The sequence below is a fragment of the Melitaea cinxia genome, chromosome 28, assembly GCF_905220565.1.
Source record: "Melitaea cinxia chromosome 28, ilMelCinx1.1, whole genome shotgun sequence".
NCBI classification, from domain to species: domain Eukaryota; kingdom Metazoa; phylum Arthropoda; class Insecta; order Lepidoptera; family Nymphalidae; genus Melitaea; species Melitaea cinxia.
In genome coordinates this window covers 10,560,540-10,583,250 of record NC_059421.1, presented here as the reverse complement: position 1 = coordinate 10,583,250, position 22,711 = coordinate 10,560,540, and the positions used below count along the sequence as shown (strand labels likewise).

General features: G+C 34.9%; 1 protein-coding gene across 1 annotated transcript; it reads left to right on the top strand.

The window, feature by feature from the left end:
* The first annotated feature begins 17,178 nt into the window (after positions 1-17,178).
* On the top strand, positions 17,179-22,383 carry LOC123667484. The gene is made up of 2 exons (XM_045601378.1): positions 17,179-17,362; positions 17,825-22,383. The coding sequence occupies exons 1-2, from the start codon at positions 17,179-17,181 to the stop codon at positions 22,381-22,383; spliced, it is 4,743 nt and encodes a 1,580-aa protein (XP_045457334.1).
* The last annotated feature ends 328 nt before the right edge of the window (positions 22,384-22,711 follow it).

Genomic DNA, 22,711 nt, shown 5'->3' with positions numbered 1-22,711 from the left:
ATTACAAAAAAAGTGCGTGCGTGCAAAGTACACATGTCAGAAGTGAAACTTCTTAGCGCCATCTAGTTAGTTTGCAATGTATTACTATCGATATAAATGTATATGACCTTTGTAATTTCTATAGTACACGCTATGTGGCTCTACCTACAAAAAACAAAATAGATTTTTTTATTTTAATTAAAAGATCACGGTAACCAACCGATCACAAAATATCACGCTAGTTTCCGTAAACAGTTCAAATTAGAGCTTCCTAATTATTTTCAAATTTATCATAAAATATGTGAAATGTAAGAAATTAGAAAACAAACAATAATGAATAATGTAACAACTTCTGTAGTTTCTATACTGCACGCTAGGTGGCTCTGTTGTTAGACAAAAACGTTGCCGTTTCATCAAAATTTTGCACATCTTCGTACGTTTCATCCGTAAAAATTTTATCCTCATGCGCTGAAAGAAGTAACACTTAAAAAATAAAATAGACTTCTTTGTTCGTGGACTTGGGTTAGAAGTTTTATAGATTATAGATTGCGACAATTAAATAATAAACAGCATCAGAAAACAAATCAGTTTCTGCATTTATCAGCTTTTAGTAACGTATGCATAACAAATATATAAAACAGGCCACGTATATCTTACAGACAGTTGCAAATTTATATCTGAATTTGGACCAATGAATTTCCTAGTGCTAGATTTTCATTTAAAATTCATCTCAGGCCTTAGAGCAATATATATATGCACGTATTACGGGAGCAATTTTGAGATATGTATATCTTCCGATTTGCAATAGAATAACGTGATAATTTAGGATCAAAATCAAATTCTTGGTTTTTATGTTATGGCTTTTATCCGGATCAAATTCTTATTTATGTAGTTTATATATTTTTGTAGTTATACTTCATTAAGCGCGTTAGGGAAAAATGATGACAGTAACACCGGACACCGTGCCTCGGAGAGCACGTTAAGCCGTCGGTCCCGGTTGTTATCATGTACACCTGATAGCGATCGTTACTCATAGTAGGGAATATATCCGCCAAGCCGCATTGGAGCAGCGTGGCGGATTAAGCTCTGATCCTTCTCCTACATGGGGAAAGAGGCGTAGGCGCGTTAGGGAAAAATGATGACAGTAAATTTTACGATGCGTACACTCCTTCACAAAAAACCTATACCCTGAAGTTAGCTACTCAAGAAGAAGAAGCTAGCAACGTGAAATTAGCTAGCCAATGAAGTATAACTTCTAACGTGCGTACATAAGTCCACACAAACATACACACACACACACACACTACACACACACTTTTTTATTTTTTCTTAAGGTTCACAAACAATTGCTTACACAAGCACAAAATATATACAACATACATTCATATAATTATATTATTATAACAATGACTTAAAAGCAAACTCTAAATTCAAATAAGAAATAACAATGTGGATAAGCCAGTGAATGTAATAATACCTAATAACTTGACTAAATATATATTAACAAAAAAGAAATTTAAAAATATACGTAAAGTTGAATACACTAACTACAAACAAGGAAGATATTTATCGTAAGAGATAAGCAGATATTTTACTAAGCAATCAACATGGACTTGTGAAATGTTGATGGAGAATTACGGCTTAAATCAATGCTATCACTAAAACAATTAATCGTCTTACATAATCTTGCAAAAAGAGAATTGGACCCTAAAACTTATTCCTTCGCATTTGACTGCCTTATTTTAAATTTTTATCAAACTACCCTCATTTCAATAATAACAAAACGTCACTCTCGCTTTAAGTTAAAAATATTTTTTTCGTTTTCGAAGATCCTAGTTTTATCTTCTTTAACACAGAACTTCAAGTTTTTTACAGAAGGGATACGATTATAGTTTTATATTGCTTTGATCCTTATTTTTGTAGACAATCTGCTTACTTATGCAAGTAAGCGTTCTGTCATCGAATCTGTTTTTTTGCATGACATGTAACATGGACCGCTGTAACATGGACCACACTAAACGTATGCCACAAGTTCAACCGCAGCACGACTCATGCGACCATAATTACATTAATATCGTCATGTCCATTCACAGGGAACGTTTCGAAATTGAATAAATTTACAAAATGTGTTATTTTATTCCGTTACATTGATGATAGAAGGTTTAGATATTGCTAGACATTTTTTTAATAGAAAATGAGAAGGTTCTGATACCCAGTAATAATAAGTCGAAGAATAATACCTTAACTCATCATCATCATCATTTCAGCCTATCGCAGTCCACTGTTGGACATAGGCCTCCACAAGCTTGTGCTAAAAATGGCGTGAACTCATTTGTGTTGCCCATAGTCACGACGGTGGGCAGGCGGTTGTGTGCCTTGTTACACTTTTAGATGTTACACAGACTCTGTTGTATAATAAACTGTTCAGTTTGTGTATTCGAATTTTGTCCGCTTCAGCCTTTAACATCCCACTACTGGGTATAGGTCTGGGTATAGGCCACTTTCCCCATATAGGAGAAGGATCAGAGCTTAATCCACCACTCTGTTCCAATGCGGGTTGGCGGATATATTCCCTACTATGAGTAACGATCGCTATCAGGTGTACATGATAACAACCGGGACTGACGGCTTGACATGCTGTCCGAGGCACGGTGGGGAGACTCACAAGGACTGCACAAACACCCAGACCACGGCAAACACCTGTATGGCCGATACAAACGTTTGTCATGTGCGGGGATCGAACCCGCAACCGCCAACGCGGCGATTTTCGTCCGGTCAGACGTAAAAATATCTTTGTCTCATACTAATGTTAGTTAAAATAAATTAAAACCATGTGTTTGTTTTTTTATTTTATCGTTTTTACCAATTATAACGCATGGTCAATAATAACAACTAACCTTGATAGTTTTATTATTGAGGAATATTTATCTAAATAAACGCAGATGACAACACGTCAACTGTCAAATTAAACAGTAAACCGACAAAAATTATACGTCAACTAATTTTTTTTAAAGAATTAAACGCAGTCCGTAATTTCAGTAGCCGTTCTAAAGGCTTTGTCCCCCCGACGCCTTTGGAGGGAAATGAAAAATTTCCAAGACAAAACACGATGTCTATGTTTTAATTTAACCTCTTGTAATTCATTTTGAATTAATTTGTAAGCTTTAAAAGTAATCTTAAAATTAGAGACGAGGTTATTTTTTGAAATGTCATAATTTTAATATTAGAAATATTTACCATTATTTCTTGGTGTAGTAATGTGTTATTTTGTTTTATTTCCATGCAATCAATAATATACACATTAGTACTTATATTAATACATAATGTTTTGTCATAGGAGGTTCAGGAGACATGCTACGTAAACAGCGAGGGTGGGTAAGGTGCTTGAAGCTCCAGGTTCTGGTCCTAGGCCAAACATAAAAAAATTATGGTAATCCTTTTATGAACGCTTACCTGGAAGCTACGCTTGGTTGCCCTGGTACTACAAAAAAAAATTCAAAATATGACTTGCATCAAATTACTAGTTTCACAAAGTTGCAAACAATGAATATACACAGTTTTATCAGTGGTCAGGTTGAAAATTTTCATGTTATTAAATGAATTACTCGTAAACGAAAAAAATACCTACTTCAATTACATCGACAAGTAATACAACGTAGGTAGACGAAAAAATAATCAAGTAAATACGCGTTATCAAAGATTACTCAAAAAGATATTCAGATCTCGATTAAATTTAAATGGGACCACACGACACGCACTACCTTTCAATTAGAAAAATCATCGAAATCGGTCCAACCAATCAAAAGTTCTGAGTGACGTAACTACAAAAAAAGCTCTGATCCTTCTCGTACAAGGAGAAAGAGGCCTATGCCCAGTAGTGGGATATTACAGGCTGAAGCACAAAACACCTCCTGTTTTATATCTTATGTTTTAGAATTTAACCGCTAACTTATATTTACAGGGCAATAGATGTCAGTAAGAATTCTAAATACAAAAGTGACACTTGAAAACGTTTAGTTTATCTATAAAGACAAAAAAATAAAATTCGTTTTATGACCCTTCAATGAAACATTATTAAAGTATCTTTCTTGATAAGTTCGGTATTTTACTCGGGAACCGCGAACCGAGTTCGCTTATTGACAAACAAATAATAATCTCTTTAAAACAAACAATACAGACTCGTTCAATGTATACGTTTTTCACATTTTAATCCCCGATATTTCCAATCCAGAAATTCTATTTTAAAACCTTATACCTAAAAATGCTCGAAATGAGTGGTACACAATTGTGCAATCAATTTTGAGCTTTACCGACTGCATTGCACCTAATAACCGTGTTCTTTATTGCATAATCTCTTTTTGCTAGCTTCATCTCTTTCTTTCTTATAGTTTTAGAAAGGGACGGATATCAAACCGACATGTCAATTACGTCACGATTCTCATTGGCTTTTGTTTCTGTTCTACGCTTGGGATATTCGCGGTATTAGAGGCGAAATGTATTGAAAATGAAATATGATTTTATATAGGAAGTTATCTGTGAATAGTCAGTGCAGTATTGATGTGATAAAGTATTTGTTTTATAACTGCTAACAGACGGGGCTGTGGTTCGACGTTGATTTTAATGTTTTATAGGTATTGCGGAATTGGTTTTAAATCTTTCAAGAGGTGAATGTAGTTATTGGCTTCTAAGATTAATAATTTAGATTTGGAGGCGTTTGTTTTGGCGTTTGGTAAAGTTTGAATATATGTAGATTTTGAAATTAGATGCTATTTTGGGAACATATTTACTTAGACCAGAAGAAGAAAAAGGTTGTTCAATTTTCTAAGACATACAGGCCAGCGTTTGCTTTAATTGTGTAGAGAAAAAATAACGAGTGTTCTTCAGACTACACGACTGAAGTAAAATTTACAAAACGTCACTCTCTCTTTCTATCATTACTAATTTATAAATCCCTGTCAATTTTCGTTCGCCTCGCCCGATCACACTTTTCGTAACGCTATAATTGTGTTTGCTAGCAAACGAAAACAACCGACTTCAATTACATCGACAAGTAATAAAACGTAAGTAGACGAAAAAAATTAACAAACGTCCTAGTCGTCATTACGATTTTCGAAGGTTCCCCTCGATTTTTTGGGGATGCCATCATCGGATACTGTTTTCCTTATACCACTTTTGGGATCTCTTTCCTAACAAAAAAAGAATTATCAAAATCGGTTCATAAACGACAAAGTGATCCCCGAACATACATAAAAAAATATATATACGGTCGAATTGAGAAACCTCCTCCTTTTTTGAAGTTGGTTAAAAATAAGTAATTTAATTGTATTTTAAAGTACTGCTACTATTGCATCAGTGACACTGGCGCTCGTGTAACATGTACAAATCCGCTTATCGCCATCCACAAGAATCAATAGATTTGTTCTAAAACCGTTGATATTTTAATTGGAACATCTATCTGATGTTAATTGGCCTCGCTTCCAATTGAGTTTAGACTTGTTGACGGTTCATTTCGAAAGGTTATTCTTGTAATAGTTTGTGGTTCTAATTTACATATAAGGCTAGGTGTAATGTTGTTCTTGATATCTATATATTAATTCGTGAAGCAAAAACTTTGTATCCCTTTTTACGAAAATTACGCCGACTGAGGAGTATGTTACAACGAATCGGTCACCAACCCGCCGCCCAGCGTGGTCACTATGGGTAAAACACGTGAGTTTACGCCATTTTCGGCACGAACTTGTGGAGGCCTATGTCCAGCAGTGGACTGTGAGAGGCTGAAATGATGAGGAGTGTGAAATTTCGCACACTTATGGTTTATATAGGATGAGTGCAGAATATTCATATTTTTTTTAACTATGCACAAAATTACATTTAAAAAAAAAACATAACACACACTACCATATATTTGCCACACACACGTTTATCATACTTTTTTGTTGATTGTCAAAGTCTGTAGTCAAATTGATTTTTTTTTAAAAGGTTCTTTATTTTCATTATTTTTTTATTTTCTTTAATTTAAATTTTTAATGATGGTCAAATTTCGACCTCTGGGCAACTACTAGTTATATTAATGCGAAAGTTTGCAGGGCTGATGGATTCAAGTGAACCAATTGTAATGAAACTTGATACGCATATAAGTGGCGGTGCAAACATGTAGGCAATTACTTATCCTGACATTCCCATGCTATCGGTAATTAAACGGATCGAACCGCGAGGTAGTGTAGACTTAATTAGGGCTATTAACGTGTTATTGTATATTATTGTGCATTTGTGTCTGATATGTATGTCTGGACTCCAAACACAGGAATTTCATCTTACTGAGGCCTGTGTTCTGTAAAGCGTTTATTTGTATAGCTATTGATTAATATTCCTTGGACAATTCCTCAATATCGGGGTCTTCAATTAAACAAAAAATATCTAAATCTGATGATTATAGGAATGAAAATATGATTTACACTTTCCTTGATGAATATATAATTGTTTTCTAGCAAACGAAAAATACCGGCTTCAATTACAACGACAAGTAATACGACGTAAGTAGACGAAGAAAATTAACAAACGCACTTGTCGCCACTATGATTTTCGAAGATTCCACTCGATATCTCCGGAATACCATCATCAGATCCTTGTTTCTTTGCCATGGTACCATTTTTGGAATTTAACTGAGGTAGGGCACAGCAGGAATTTCCTGCTCAAAATATGGAGCAGCCCGACTGGGGTAGTACCTCGACCTTACAGAAGATCACAGCAAAATAATACTGTTTTCAAGCAGTATTGTGTTCCTGTTGGTGAGTAAGGAGACCAGAGCTCCTGGGGGATTGGGGATTAGGTCGGCAACGCGCTTGTGATGCTTCTGGTGTTGCAGGCGTCTATAAGCTACGGTAATCGCTTACCATCAGGTGAGCCGTACGCTTGTTTGCCGACCAAGTGACATAAAAAAAAATCTTCTTCCTAACAAAAAAAAAAAAAAGAAAACAAAATCGGTTCATAAACGACGAAGTTATCCGCGAACACACTTAAAAAAATATATACAGTCGAATTGAGAAACCTCCTCTTTTTGGAATTCGTTTAAAAATGAACAGGTAACTTTACGTGCCAAGGAATACCAATTCGTCTTATGCAACAATTCGAACTTGATATTAAAAAATGTTCCATCTAACCAGACCATTCAGTCCAACCGAATCGAACTTCAAAATCTCAACGAAAAACATTTTCAAGTTGCAATACCTCAACTAGAAGTTGAATAAACGATACCATGAATCTACCATGATATAAATGACCGCATTCAATCAGGGCCCCTGATTGGCTGCATTGCGGAATATTTGCTGTAAATAATTCTAAATTTGCCTTCGAACCGCGCAAACAGAAGTTTAATTTAGTTGACACAATTATCAACGCTAATGGCCGTGGAATCGCAACTGATGATTGCAAACAAATGATTAATTTATTGTAAATGTGGTTACAATAAAGGGGGGTGTACTGTACGTGTGTTGCAGTCTGGAAATTCTCCGCTACAGAGCAAAGAGCTCTGATGAAGTGGTCATTCTGTCAAGATACTTGTAGTTACGTTAACAGATATTCAAGAGGCAGAAGTTTCTAGTATTGATGTAGATTTTCTTATTGGAGAGAGGAGAATCGATTTTCGTATAAGGCCATTGCCTGGTATTTACTGAACGAATGACCACGTTACGTTTTTGTCATTTGATTCGTTTATTTACCATTTGATATAGTATTTATTTCCTTAGACTAGTAAGCCTTTTTGTGCCTACTTAGACAGTCGATCTGAAGGAGTAAACTCCAGTCGTGCGTCGGAACTCATACACGTTTTGTTTAGATAAAGGACACATCTAAATAAACTAAATACTAAATTAGCTTATTCAGTATTTTTGTACGTTATACCTACTACTGTACTGTGTGGCTACGGTACTGAAGAATATAGCCACCCCCTCTGTTCCCGTGGGTGTCGTAAGAGGCGACTAAGGGATAACACAGTTCCGCCACCACCTTGGAACTGTTGGCTTTAAAATACGCAGGCCGAAGACGGGCAGCAGCGTCTTCGGTACGACAAAGCCAGCCCTGCGGTCACCAACCCGCCTGCCCAGCGTGGTGACTAGGGGCAAAACACATGAGTTCACGTTATTTTTGGCGTAAACTTGTGGAGGCCTATGTCCAGCAGGGGACTTTATAGGCTGTAATGTAATGTGTATGTACGTTATACCCGCACAACGGCTGACCTGTATCTGTTTTTAAGTTTGTCTTAGACAATACAAATTGAAAAAAAAAAGTTTATTTTTTAATCAGCAACCAACACATTTTTTTTTTCACACTATATCAATATCCAATCTAATTTACAAAGAAAAAAGTAAATGTTTACAAAGAATCTACTATCATACAGACAACTTTAAATAGCGCCACGATTTCTTATTCTTTATTATTCTTCTAATTATAAAGTATTTATATTACTTTAAATTTACTTTCAGAGAGAATGAAAAAAAAATACTATTATTTAAATTTTATACAAATTATTTGATACAATATTTATAGTTATTTCTTTACTGTACTGTACTCAAAGCTAGTCCATAACAAAAAATAACTAAAAAAACTTTATATCGAAATGGTTATTTCAGTAAATACACAAACACTCTGGGCTTGTCAAAGTAATTAATACTCAAATGGATTTTATTACTGACATTTAAATCGTGTATTGATTCATCAATCTCAATTAAATTTGATACGAAATTGATTTTAAACATGTATTTTCAATTATGGTTGGTCAAAGTACTTTGCTGCGGCAGTTGGATGGCGGGATAACCATCCAACTGCTGGCTTTGAAATACACAGGCCGAAGACGGGCAGCAGCGTCTTCGGTGCGACAAAGCCAGTACTGCGGTCACCAACCCGCCTGCCCAGCGTGGTGACTATGGGCAAAACACATGAGTTCACGTTATTTTTGGCGTAAACTTGTGGAGGCCTATGTCCAGCAGTGGACTGTATAGGCTGTAAGGATGAAAGTACTTTGCTTAATTTAGTATGAAAGCGGAGAACTAGTAACTAAGCGATTTATATTCTGATGCAAAGTCAAATCTTTGTTTCACCATATTTTTAACCGATTTCAAAAAAGGAGGAGGTTTCTCAATTCGAATATAATATATATGTTTTACGTATGTTTGGGGGATAACTTCATCGTTTATTTTGTTCGATTTTATTTTTGTGTTATTCACACATTAGGAAATTCTAAACATTTTTAACCGACTTCCAAAAAAGGAGGAGGTTCTCAATTCGACTGTATTTTTTTTTTTTTATGTATGTTACATCAGAACTTTTGACCGGGTATACCGATTTCGACAAATTTTGATTTAATCGAAAGGTGGTGTGTGCCAATTGGTCCCATTTAAATTTATTTGAGATCTAACAAATACTTTTTGAGTTATATCTAATAATGCGTTTTTACTTGACGCTTTTTTCGTCGACCTACGTTGTATTATACCGCATAACTTTCTACTGAATGTATCGATTTTGATAATTCTTTTTTTGTTGGAAAGGAGATATCCCTAGTTTGGTATCATGATAAGGAAACCAGGATTTGATGATGGGATCCCAGAGAAATCGAGGGAAACTCTCGAAAATCCGTAATAACTTTTTACGGGGTGTACCGATTTTGATAATTTTTAATTTAATCAAAAGCTGATGTTTATCATGTGGTCACATATAAATTTTATCGAGATCTGATAACTACTTTTTGAGTAATCTTTGATAACGCGTAGTTGCTTGACTATTTTTTCGTCGATCTACGTTGTATTACTCGTCGATATAATTGAAGTCGGTTTTTTTTTCGTTTGTGAGCAAACACAATTATTTAATATCATATCAAAAATCGACCACCGTTCATCGTTCATCGTTTTATGAACCGATTTTGATACTTTTTTTTTGGAAAGGAGATATCCCAAGTGTGGTACCATGATAAGGAAACCAGGATCTGATGATGGAATCCCAGAGAAAAGAGGGAAACCCACGAAAATCGTAGTGACAACTAGTGCGTTAGGATTTTTTTTTTTCGTGTACTTACGTTGTATTACTTGTCGATGTAATTGAAGTCGGTTTTTTTTCGTTTGCAAGTAAACACAATTATTTTGTGTAATGTGTACGATGGTTCATTAAATGATTATGGGTTCAAATGTTATCACATTTTTGAAGTAAAACTTCTTTGTGCACGCTTGACTTGAGGAGTAAGCTGGTGAATGCGTGACGAGAGCGTTACGAAAAATGTAATCGGGCGAGGCGAACGGAAGATATAAGTTAGTGAAGATAGAAAGTTATAGGTTTCGTAAGTTTTACTTCAGTTCAGTGTGGTCTAAAGCACACTCGTTTTTTTCTAAGCGTGAACTCGTTATCTACTTCAGGAAACTGAACTCACACATAACCAATCCGGGTTGCTAGTCGCAATTAAAATTTATCATTCTAAAATGTAGCCCAGATAGTAAACATTTTGATTGTCCCGTGTTTGAACTAGCCACGTGTCTGTCAAACGTTTGTATTGGCCATACAGGCGTTTGCCGTGGTCTGGGTGTTTGTGCAGTCCTTATGGTTCTCCCCACCGTGCTTCGGACAGCACGTTAAGCCGTCGGTCCCGGTTGTTATCATGTACACCTGATAGCGATCGTTACTCATAGTAAGGAATATATCCACCAACCCGCATTGGAGCAGCGTGGTGGATTAAGCTCCGATCCTTCTCCTACATGGGGAAAAGGCCTATGCCCAGTAGTGGGATATTACAGGCTGAAGCGTTATTTATTATTTATAAAAAAAAAGAAAAAAAATATTGCAAGCGCGTTTCCCACCCTACACCCACTGTCAAAACAGTGTCCCCAAGAGCTCTGTCTACCTAGGACACCACAAAAGCTCAACACTACTTGAGGGTAATATTGTTTAGCTGATATTTTTTTATATAACAATATATATCCACGGGATTATAATGCCCGTGCTTTTGTTATTCCAATTCTTTGTTTGTTACTCTCGATATCTTGATACTTACATGTTTAGCTGATATTTATACTTCACTAGTTAGACTGCTGCAAATTTTTAGCAATGCATTTCCTGTTGTACTGTTTTTATTAAAAAAATAATAATAGATAAAGCTTATTATTAGGCGCAGGGTTACATAGTTGATAAAGATGTGTGGACTTAGTGACGCTGTATTTTATGTAACACGTTACTAATTTTGTAATAAAGCACAGTTTATATATCTATTATTTTTCAAAAGAGTACCTAACTGCGATTCTGCTGATTCTTCTCTGCAGAATCTACATTCCGAATCGGTGGTAGCTTTACTTCTACAAATATAATAATTTATTTTTAAAGTTTTAATTTGTAAAATGACGATTCGAAAGTGCTCTTGGGGCCTATTTGAATAAAGCTGTTTTTGATTTTGATTTTGACTCATTAAGACGTATATTGACAGTCTGTAATTTGATCTTCTTATAAATGTTATTCAATTATAATAATAATAGTAACAAAAACTATTTATTGTACACCAAGAATGAGCAAAATTACAAAAAATAAAAACAGGAGATAAGTACAAAAGGCGGCCTTATCGCTAATGAACGATCTGTTCCAGGCAACCTTTGGGCAGAGGAAATGGTATATATGGAGATGGTTTAAGTGTACACTTTTACCTAAACATATACAATATATTTAGATAAATAAATAATGTAAAAATAAAAAAATAAAAATAAAATATATGTACGTATATCGCATATATAAATGGAAAGTTGTAATAGACATACATAGACGTATAAATAATAAATTAATTAATTAATTTACGTTTCCAACTTTTTTTAAATAAATATACAGACATATACAAACAAGCTTAAATTTATATTTGAAGTTGTTTTGCTTATAGGGTATAACCAAAGCAAAAGCGCGAACTTGGGAGAGACCTATGTCCAGCAGTGGACTGCAAAAGGGTGAGGTGTTAGGCTTTTGGCCAATACGTTACTATAATCTACTTCAAAAGAGAACGCCTTTGGTAATTCCGTTTTTGCAAATTAGCGGTTAGATAACGGTTATTGCACGAAATTGTCTTCAGCGGTGAAGCGGGGAACACTTCAAAACGTAACTACATAATAGTGCAGGCAGTAAAAGTGCAAATGAGGCAATATGGTACAGAGTATTCACCTTTATACCAACGATAGAGATATGCCTTTTTTTTGACCCAGAGGAAATCCCTATCGGATGCCTCCAGCCCAGGGGGAGCTGGAGGGAGTGTCCGATTCGCACGGACTAAAACCTCTGGGGTGTTAAAATAAATAGAGATATATCTGAAATAATTGTGTTTGCTGGCAAACGAAAAAAAACAATTTTAATCGATCTCATGACAACGATCAGGAATATAACGTAGGTAGACGAAAAAATGGTTAAAGTAAATACGCGTTATTAGATATAACTTAAAAGTATTTATCAGATCTTAATCCTAAATTGGACTATACGATAAGCTCCAGCCTTCAATTAAAAAATCATCGAAATAGCTCCATCGAGTAAGAAGTTCTGAAGAAACTAGTACCTACTCCTTTTTTGAAGTTGAGTAATAAATGGTTTTAATTGTCAATAGAAGTATTTTATACATTTTCCAATTTTTTTTACCGATTTTTAAATTTTGTGCATAATATTAATTAAAATACGTATGTCTACATTAATTTAAAATAGCAGAAGCAAAAACATATTATTTTTAACAAATTTCTTTGTAAAAATACGTGAAACTCACAAAAGATATCGACGGGTCCTACGTATAAGGGCCAATGTGAAAATTGACAACTTTTCAATACAGGCTCTCAAAGTTTCAATTTGATATAATTTTTAACTGCTTCAACTTATGTTATTGAAATTTTGCATAGTTACTATGACACCTAATGTTCATTTTTCTAACTAGATAGATTTAATTGTATATTATTGGTTTTTTAGTTATTGTAGATATGCCTATATACGCGACTTTTTTTACTTTGATTATATTGAAAAAATAATAATAAAAAGGCCAATGAGTCATTTTGGTCGATCTACTCGGCAAAAACAAATTTTAAAAGAATGTGTATTTTAAAATTTTGAACCTACTAATATTTATGGAAAATATTTAAAATAAATAAATAAGCTAAATAAATGATAATAATGTAATTCTTTTATGACATATTTCACATTGGCACTTATACGTTGTCTTATTTGGTCACATAATATTCTTAACCCTCAGTTAGGTCACAAAAATAGAAACAAATAAAACAATTAGGCTTTTTTTTTTTTTTTTTCTATGGAATTATCGAAGTTTTTTAAGAGAATGGCTATCAAATAATCAACAATTAATGTTAAAACCCTCCCAAAACCACGTTGGAAGTCAACAAACTTATGATTATTATCATTTTTTTAATTATAGATACCTCAAACTAAACTGATAATTAAAGTTAAGTAAAATAATATTAAAAGAAATAACAAATTATACTTTTGCATAAAATCAAAACTTATTAAAACACAATTAGAGATTTTTAGTACACGATCTAAGAGGAATAAATAATAAAATAAAAATTAACAAAAAATAAACATCAAAAAACAAAACAAAATCACTCGTTGTCATCATTATCACTGGTAATAATCATTGAATTATCATTAGATACAACCAAATTTTCGTAATACGTATGATAAACTGGTGGAATAATATTTTTTCGACATAAATCAATTAAATCTTTTTTTTTTTGGATGGATGAATTGGTAATAACTGATTATAACATAATTTTAAAGGTATTTCCGATCTGTCAGCAATTTGTCGTCTTGTCCTAACAGAAACATTAGAAATGTCAATGCGGTTTTCTAAAGCATCTTCAGATAGATCCAATTTGTAAAACAGGATGTATGGTTCATGCTTACTGACCCGAACTTGTTTGATTTTAGACCAAGGCACTTTTTGTCCTTCTGAATTTTTAGTCCAGTTGTTTTACAAACACTTGCTTGCATCTTTTTAAAGTCGAAAACCATGCTTTGAGCTACATCTATAACATTATAAGGAGCTCCTTTTGCTTTAGCCCATCTTATTAGTGAACTCCACTCTGATGGTGTATAAATATTCTTATGTCTTGAAGCTTTCTCAATTGTGGCATGAATGGAATCACCTTCATTTTGTGTATGTCCCTTTTCAAAGAAAGTATGTTTAATATCAATACTTAACTGGTTAGCTGCATAGATGTACATAAAAAACATTATCCTATTTCTATTTTGGCCAGTACAATTATCTGACCAAAATCTAAAGTCATCACAGCCTTCTTTAGTCTTAAGTTTAATAATATCGTAAATACAGCTAGCTATTTCGTTTGAGCCTTTCATAGCTATTTGTTCATTCCACAAATAGCAGGTACTGACCAAATTTCCAATATCAAACACGGATAAATTATGAACTTTCAAACGCTTACAATAATAAAATAAACTAATTCCACCACTAGGAGCCAGCAACAGTTTTTGTAAATTAAATGTAGCACAAAATGTTTTAGGATTATTTTGTGCGTAATGTTTATATTCCTGTTTTAAAGCTCGACACACATTTTTATTCTTGATATGATTTTCAAAGTTTTCTTTTATATCCGGAGTTATTGGACTATTTTTATAAGATATACAGACATGAAATTGATCCTTTTTGGGTTTGTGAAATGACAGATTGATATTTTTATTTACCACATCTCTATACTGCCTTAATGACTCACACTTGGTACCATACTTAGTTGCATCAAACCACTCTTTATATAAATTAAACATTCGAGTAAAACTTAATGATCCGTCTAAATAAAGCTTATTACTTTCTTTACGACAATAGTGTGAATCAACCGGTTCGAATGAGTTGACGTGATCACAAATACTTTTGATCATTTCTGGGTCTATAGATGTTTTATGGTTACTATGCCTACCTCTATTATCTACTTTCGTTTTGACATGGTTCTCCCAGTTTTTTCCAAATCTTAACTTACCATTTCGACTTTAGTATGACTTTCCCGTATTTTTCAGTTTTTTTCTCTTTGAATCTATCCATTCAGGACAAAATTTTTCTCGCTACCTTCCGCTGTCTCTTTTTTTTTGTAAATTTTCTTTTCCTGGAACTTAATGGAACAGAAACCTCTCCGGATGAGTATTGTGAAATCGGAGAGGATACATTGCCATCCGTTAGCAAAGATACAACTGATGGGATTGGATCTTCATCACCAAAAAGATTGATACTGCCATTTGGTGACGGCATAGGAGTATGTTCGCTACATATATCTTGAAGATCGGGCTCGATTGTTTTTTGAATTAGCTCTTGGCTTTGATTTAACTCTTCGTCGTCATCAAATATGTCTTGCAACAAATTGAGATTGCTATAATTCTTAAATATCTCATCAACTTCAAATGATAACGGAGAAGCTGAAAAAAAAATCTATGTGTACACTATGTAGTAATGTAGCTATTACTTAATAAACACTAACGCCGAGTTGCATGAAAAGAAATTAAAATTTAAGTAGTGATTAAACTAATTTAATCGCAAGAATTGTATGAAATTCTTGTGATTAAATTAGTTTAATCTCTACTTTAATTTTAATTTTGTTTCGTGCAACTCGGCGTAAGCCACTTTAATCCCTAACGGTGTACAAGACTGGTAAATAAAATAACACAAATCAAGTAATTTAAAAATAAAAATATATGGCCTATGTGTCTGTTTTTAAAATAAAACTAGTATAAGGGCCAAAGTACCACATTGGCCCTTTTATCCAGAATACAGGATTTTTTTTTAATTATATGTACAATAATTAACTATGCATTACGTAAATATCAATGTTATTAACATACGAAAATACTGTAAAATAATGAAATACTTACAAAGTTCGGTTTGTTTATTTTCGTCGTTTTTGTAATCAAGTTCCTCACTCGAGTTACTATTATTTACATTACCAATTGCTAAGTTGACTAAATTCTGACTTCTGCTGTATTTAGAATTATATTTCGAAGTCATGTTGCATAAGTTAGATCTTATAACACACATAAAACTAGAAAAAAAATGGTTAATTATTATTGCAGCGCGACATAGTTCTGTGTGTCGTAGAAGCGCTCAACTGACTGATCGGCCGTTGAAGTAAACAAAGACGCGGGATTTCCCCCGCGTACAAGTCTCGAATAACTTTTTAGCCTTTATACGTTTAAAATTATGTTAGATAAGCCCTTTTACTACAGAAAAAAATAGCATTTGCACCTACAAATTTGTATTTTTTTAAGCGCAATTTGTTAACTAGACTAAAAGGAAGCATTTAAAACAAAAAAATGAAAATGCTTAAATTGTTACATTGGCCCTTATACGTAGGACCCGTCGATATTATTTATTAAAACTTTAACAACTGTATATTGAACGAAGATATCGCAACCTTTTCAGGTCAGGGTCGAGTGTCTTAGAAATAAAACTTAGTAGACCTAATTGAAATCTTTCCAGAAACATTTTTGAAACGCGCCCGCATTGAACCTTTATCATTTATTTTGTAATAAAATAAAAGAGCGAATGAATCAATGGTTCTGTAAGCTTCCAACTGTTGGGCAAAGTTCTCCAATAAAAGGATCAAAGCTTGAACATACACGCCTACTGTCCAAACAGATTAAAATTTTGTGTTGTATACCTATAGACATGTTTATAGAGAAACTATCTATGCGTGCATTTGTACAGTCCACTATGATGAATGATTGTCAAATCAGTCGCAAATAAACTTGCATTCAAACTACACGTCGTTTTCTTAAAACCAATCGCCGCAAGCAAATATCAACCTTATTCAATTGAACATTTGGTCCATATTCGAACCGGATCGTATTAAGAAGCATCGAGCCCGGCCGACCCGCGAGAACAAAAGAATATAACTTGTGTGCGATAGGGAGTCGTATAAAACGTTTTTACTTGTTGTTAATAATTATTCAAGTTATAGTTTTATAAAAGTTTGTTTTTAAAAAAGCGAATTATTACAGTGAAATCGATTGATGTGAATTTGTTATTTATTTAAAAGTTATAAGGTGACTTTTGGTGTAAATCATTATAACAGTACTTTGAGTGAGTGTTTAAAGAGATTAAAATAAACTGTTACTTTACGAGAACTAATTAATTAAAACAAGTGATCGATCGAAGTATTTTGCTGTGATTGCTGTGCGAGTTTATTTGTTTTTACAATGGAGGCGCTTCTTTCGTTACAAGATGAGTTGTTTGATAATTTGATTAAGGCTGAGAGAAATTTCAAGAAAACTTCAAAAGAAAGAATTAAGCGTCAGTACTTAGAAACGAGATTGGAGTTGTTAGAGCAACTATTTAAAGATTTTAAAGACGGACACAAGGAGGTAGTTGCAAGGGCGAAAGGTAAGAAGGAAACATATTTTACCGAAGGAAAATATGAGATGTTTGAGGAGCTATATGTGCAGTATAAATCGAGTTTACTAGAAGCTTTGCAACCTTTTTTGCCGTCAGTATCCGAATTACCTAGCCCAGCAGTTTACAAAGGCGCGAACAATAATTGTAGTGATATAAAACTACCTCGCATACAATTACCTACTTTTCAAGGCAGATATGAAGACTGGCCAACCTTTTACGATATGTTTTCCTCATTAATACACAAAAATAAGAATATTTCATCGGTACAAAAATTACATTACTTAAAGTCTAATTTAAGTGGAGAAGCGTTAAATTTACTTAGTAATTTTTCAACGACTGATGCAAATTATGAGGAAGCATGGAAGCAGTTAGTTCGGCGATACAATAATAAGCGTTATAACTGTAATGCTGTTATGAGGACTTTATTTAGCACAAAGAAAATTCAAACAGAATCAGCCAATGCAATTAGGAGTTTGTTGGATACGACATCTACTTGTCTTAAGTCTTTGGAGAACTTAGGCATTAGCACTGAATCCAGTTACGCTAACGCGTCTGTCGTTTACTTAGTCGTCTCAAAATTGGATACGGAATCTGTCAAACAATGGGAACAGCAGTTAAATATGAAATGTGATGAGTTGCCCACTTGGATACAATTGAGGGATTATTTAGAGTACAGATTTAGGACATTAGAAATGATAGATACAAATGGTAACCGCGCTGCGCAACCATCAAGGTCAGCTGCTAAGTCGAAATCTTTTCACGCGTCATTAGAGAAGGAAAAGGAGAAGTCAAAAGCTAAACAAGAGTGTCCGATGTGTCATGAAATTCATTATCTCAACCAGTGCAAGCGTTTTAGCCTTATGACACCTAAGCAAAGACAAGACTTTGTTCAAACTAGCAAATTGTGTTTTAATTGTCTGGCACCAACTCATGCGGTTGTTAAGTGTCGTCAGTCGTTCAGCTGCAAGAAATGTGGGAGAAGACATCACACGATGCTACACTTTGAGAGAGAGAACCAGGAGCCAGCCAGTAACCTGGAACAGGCAGCCGCAGTGTCGTCGAGTGAACCACAGCAGGAGAGGGCGAATACGACGCGAGGTGACACACACATAACTACTGCATTTTCTAGAGGAGAGCTACAACCCGACTGCGTGCTACTTGCGACGGCGAAGGTTAAGGTATTCCATTCTAACGGTTTTAAATACATAATTCGCGCTTTACTTGATCAAGGGTCACAAGCATCTTTTGTGTCTGAGTCAACTGTGCAGTTATTGGGTCTTGTACGTAAACCGGTAAGTGGCTGGGTGTCAGGGCTGGGGAATGGTCGTATGAAGATAAAAAACACGGTTACACTTCGCTTGGAATCACGTCATAATACAGCTAGTTACATCCTAGTTAATGCTTATGTGTTGCATTCATTAACGTCACTGCTTCCTTCTACCAACGTGAGTCTAGTTTCTAAATGGTTAGAAATTGATAAGCTTCCTTTAGCGGATCCTACATACTCGACGCCAGGTAAGATTGATATTCTGTTAGGTGCAGAGGTTTATAGCGAAATATTACTCGATGGCGTTATGAAGCATCCTGATTGTAATTTAATAGCACAAAACACAGTGTTTGGATGGATTTTGTCAGGAAGAATGTCAAAGGGAGATCGAACGTTGGCAAAAGATAATCTCATTAGCATGCACATACATATGAAAGAGGATGAGTTACTTAAAAGGTTTTGGGAAATGGAAAATGAGCCTAATTTAATAAAGAAAGAGATGACTAATAGCGAGAAAGTATGTGAAGATTTGTTTGATTCAACTACAGTGAGAGATGACGAAGGGAGATTTATAGTGAGATTGCCTTTTGCAACGGACGATCCTAAGTGTCAATATGGTAATACAGAAGTGAGAGCTGTGAATAGGTTAGAAAGGTTAGAGAGAAAGTTATCGAAAGATTTAAAATTGAGAGAAGAATATAATAAGGTTATGAGTGAGTACTTGAGTATGAATCACATGAGAATGGTTTCTGAGAGTGAGTTGCAGAAATCAAAGGCTGTCTATCTTCCTCACCACGCTGTGGTGAGAGAAGATAAAGACACTACCAAGGTGAGAGTCGTCTTTGACGCTTCAAGCAAAGGTGACAACGGTGTATCACTAAATGACGAGCTTCTTGTTGGGCCAAGGTTACAACAAGATTTAAGGCACATCTTGATGAGATGGCGTCATCATAAAATCTGTATCGTAGCCGATATTGTCAAAATGTATCGAATGGTGAGAGTGGCGGACAAGGACACAGATTTTCAGAGAATTGTCTGGAGATTCGACCCGTCCGAGCCTATACAACGTTACAAATTGTTACGTTTAACGTTCGGTACAGCATGCGCGCCATATCTAGCGGTCAAGGTTTTGCACAGACTTGCTGAGTTAGAACAGAAAAGGTATCCATTAGCTTCGGCAATAACAAAACAGGGCTACTATATGGATGATTTGATGACTGGTTCTGATACGGTTAGTGAGGTAATCAAAATTTATGAGGAGATGAATGAGTTAATGAGGAGTGGAGGTTTTGAGTTACAGAAATGGAACAGTAATAATGAAAGGTTTTTAGAACAGATTGGAAAAATTGAGACAAGTGAAAGGCAAATTATTAAATTAAATGATTTAATCAAGGTGTTAGGATTGAGTTGGAATAGGAAGAATGATAATTTTGAATACGTAGTAGACTTACCTGAACCTAAGGATTTAGTCACTAAAAGACAAGTATTATCGGAAGTAGCGAGATTGTATGACCCATTAGGTTGGATTGCTCCAGTGGTAGTTAATGCTAAGATTTTAATTCAGAAACTGTGGAAGTCTGGTTTGGAGTGGGATGAAAGTTTGACGGACGAATTACATGATGAATGGCTAAAATACAGACAAGAGTTAGTGGATTTGAAGAAGCTCAAAATACCTAGATGGTTAAATTTTACAAAAGAGTGCAAGAGAGAGTTACATGTATTTTCAGATTCTTCAAAAACAGCCTTTGCGGCAGCAGTTTACATACGAGTGATTGATAGATCAAATAGAGTGTACGTACATTTACTGGCCGCGAAGACACGAGTTGCCCCGATCGTCAAAGAAATTACTATACCCCGACTTGAATTGTGTGGTGCCACTTTAGCAGCCAAGCTTATTTGTGAAGTATCACAAGTTTTAGATATTCCTAAGAAACATCTCTATGGATGGACCGACTCCACCATAGTGTTAGCATGGCTCCAAGGAGGATCAAGTCGATGGGCTACATTTGTTAGCAACAGAGTGTCCACCATATTGAATATAATGGATTATCAGCAGTGGAGTCATGTCTCTTCCGAGACAAACCCCGCGGATTGTGCTTCGCGTGGTCTGCAACCCAAAGAGTTGAGAGAGCATACGTTGTGGTGGAGAGGGCCGCAATGGTTATCAGAGGCTACTGTAAAAACAGAGAGCATACAATTCGACACACACGAAGAGGAACGAATCAAGTCTTTAACCGTTTTATCTCACATTGAGGAAAATTTTATTTGGTCAAAATATTCATCTTTGAATAAATTATTAAAAATTGTTTCCTATTGTAGACGAGTTTTAAATTATAAATTAAAGAAAGAAAATAGACCTAAATTACCTAAATATATCACATCAAGTGAAATGAACGAAACCTTATTAGGATGCATTAAACAAGTTCAGGAGTGCGAATTTTTATTTGAGATAAAACAGTTAAAGACTGAAGGATGTGTGCCTAAAAAGAGTAAATTACGATCTCTTTGTCCCTTTTTGGACCAAAAAGGGATATTAAGAGTAAGTGGACGCATAGCACAATCGGACGCGTGCTATGACATGAAGCACCCGATAATTATGCCTGGTAAACATCATTTTACCAAGGTTTTAATTGCGGATGCTCATACCAAAACATTGCACGGTGGCCCACAGGCTATGTTAAACTTAATAAGAACCAAGTACTGGATCTTACGTGCTAAGGAACGTGTTAAAAAATATTTTAGAGAATGCACTATTTGTCTGAGATACTCAACAAAGAAGACTACTCCTATAATGGGCCTGCTTCCCGAGGCACGGTTGAAACCCAGTAAGCCATTCAAATCTTCTGGTGTTGATTACTGTGGTCCTGTCTTACTAAGATTTTCACCAGGCCGAGGAGCTAAGTCTTATAAAGGTTACATTTGCATATTCGTGTGTATGGTTACACGAGCAGTCCATTTAGAAGCAGTAACTGATATGACTGCAAAGGGTTTTATTGCTGCGTTTAGGAGATTTACTGCTCGTAGAGGCCATTGTCAGGATATATACAGTGACAATGGCACTAATTTTGTTGGCGCCGATAAGCAAATGCTAGAAATGTTTAATAGTGCCAAATCTTCTCTTCCTGGAGAAATAGCAGAGCTACTTTCTCTAGAAAGAACCAACTGGCATTATATTCCTCCCCACTCGCCTAACTTTGGTGGGCTATGGGAATCCTCGGTGCGTGGCACAAAAACCCATTTGAAAAAAGTAGTAGGGAATAGTACGCTTACTTACGAAGAAATGTCGACTGTCCTGGCGCAGGTGGAGGCGTGTTTAAACTCGAGACCGATTTCTTTGTTAAGCGATGACCCAAATGATCCTTTACCCTTGACACCAGGCCACTTCTTGGTAGGCGAACCTCTGCTAAATATTGCAGATGAGGATTACACTAATTCTAATGTTGTTGGTTTGGATAGATGGCGCTTAACGCAAAAAATTGTAACAGATTTCTGGAATAGGTGGTATAAGGAATATCTAGTTAACTTAAATCAGAGGTATAAGTGGAACACTAAGCGTGATGAACCAGAAATAGGCGATATTGTTGTTATGAAGGAAGACAATGTACCACCAGCTAAATGGTTACTTGGTAAGATTGTTAAAAAATATCCTGGACCCGATAATGTAACCCGTGTCGTATCCGTAAGATGTAAAACAGGAGAATATAGGCGTCCAGTGAGTAAAATTTGTATTTTAACAAAATGAAATATATCTATTTATATAAATAAAAATGAATGTTGCTAATGGCATTTTCGAGAATGGTTCGACTAATTTGGATATTTTTTTGTATTTACCTATATTGTATTTTTGTTAGACCTTAAGGAATAAAAAAAAAAAAAAAAAATATATATATATATATATTATCTTGTACTATGATGCATTTTTCCAAGCCTACTCTTCACCTGTGTTGTTAAGTGCAGTTGAGCTATGCTCCTGTATTGCTATATCTAGTTATATTCTAATCATGTATCTGTAAAACCGGTTTGTTGTCGATATAACTAATTTAAATGCGTTGTCGGCTGAAACGAACGCG

Coding starts and splice junctions, on each gene's coding strand:
- LOC123667484 (XM_045601378.1), top strand. CDS start 17,179: ATGGAGGCGCTTCTTTCGTTACAAGATGAGTTGTTTGATAATTTGATT. Junction 17,363..17,824: donor GGTAGTTGCAAGGGCGAAAG/GTAAGAAGGAAA, acceptor AAATTCAAACAG/AATCAGCCAATGCAATTAGG.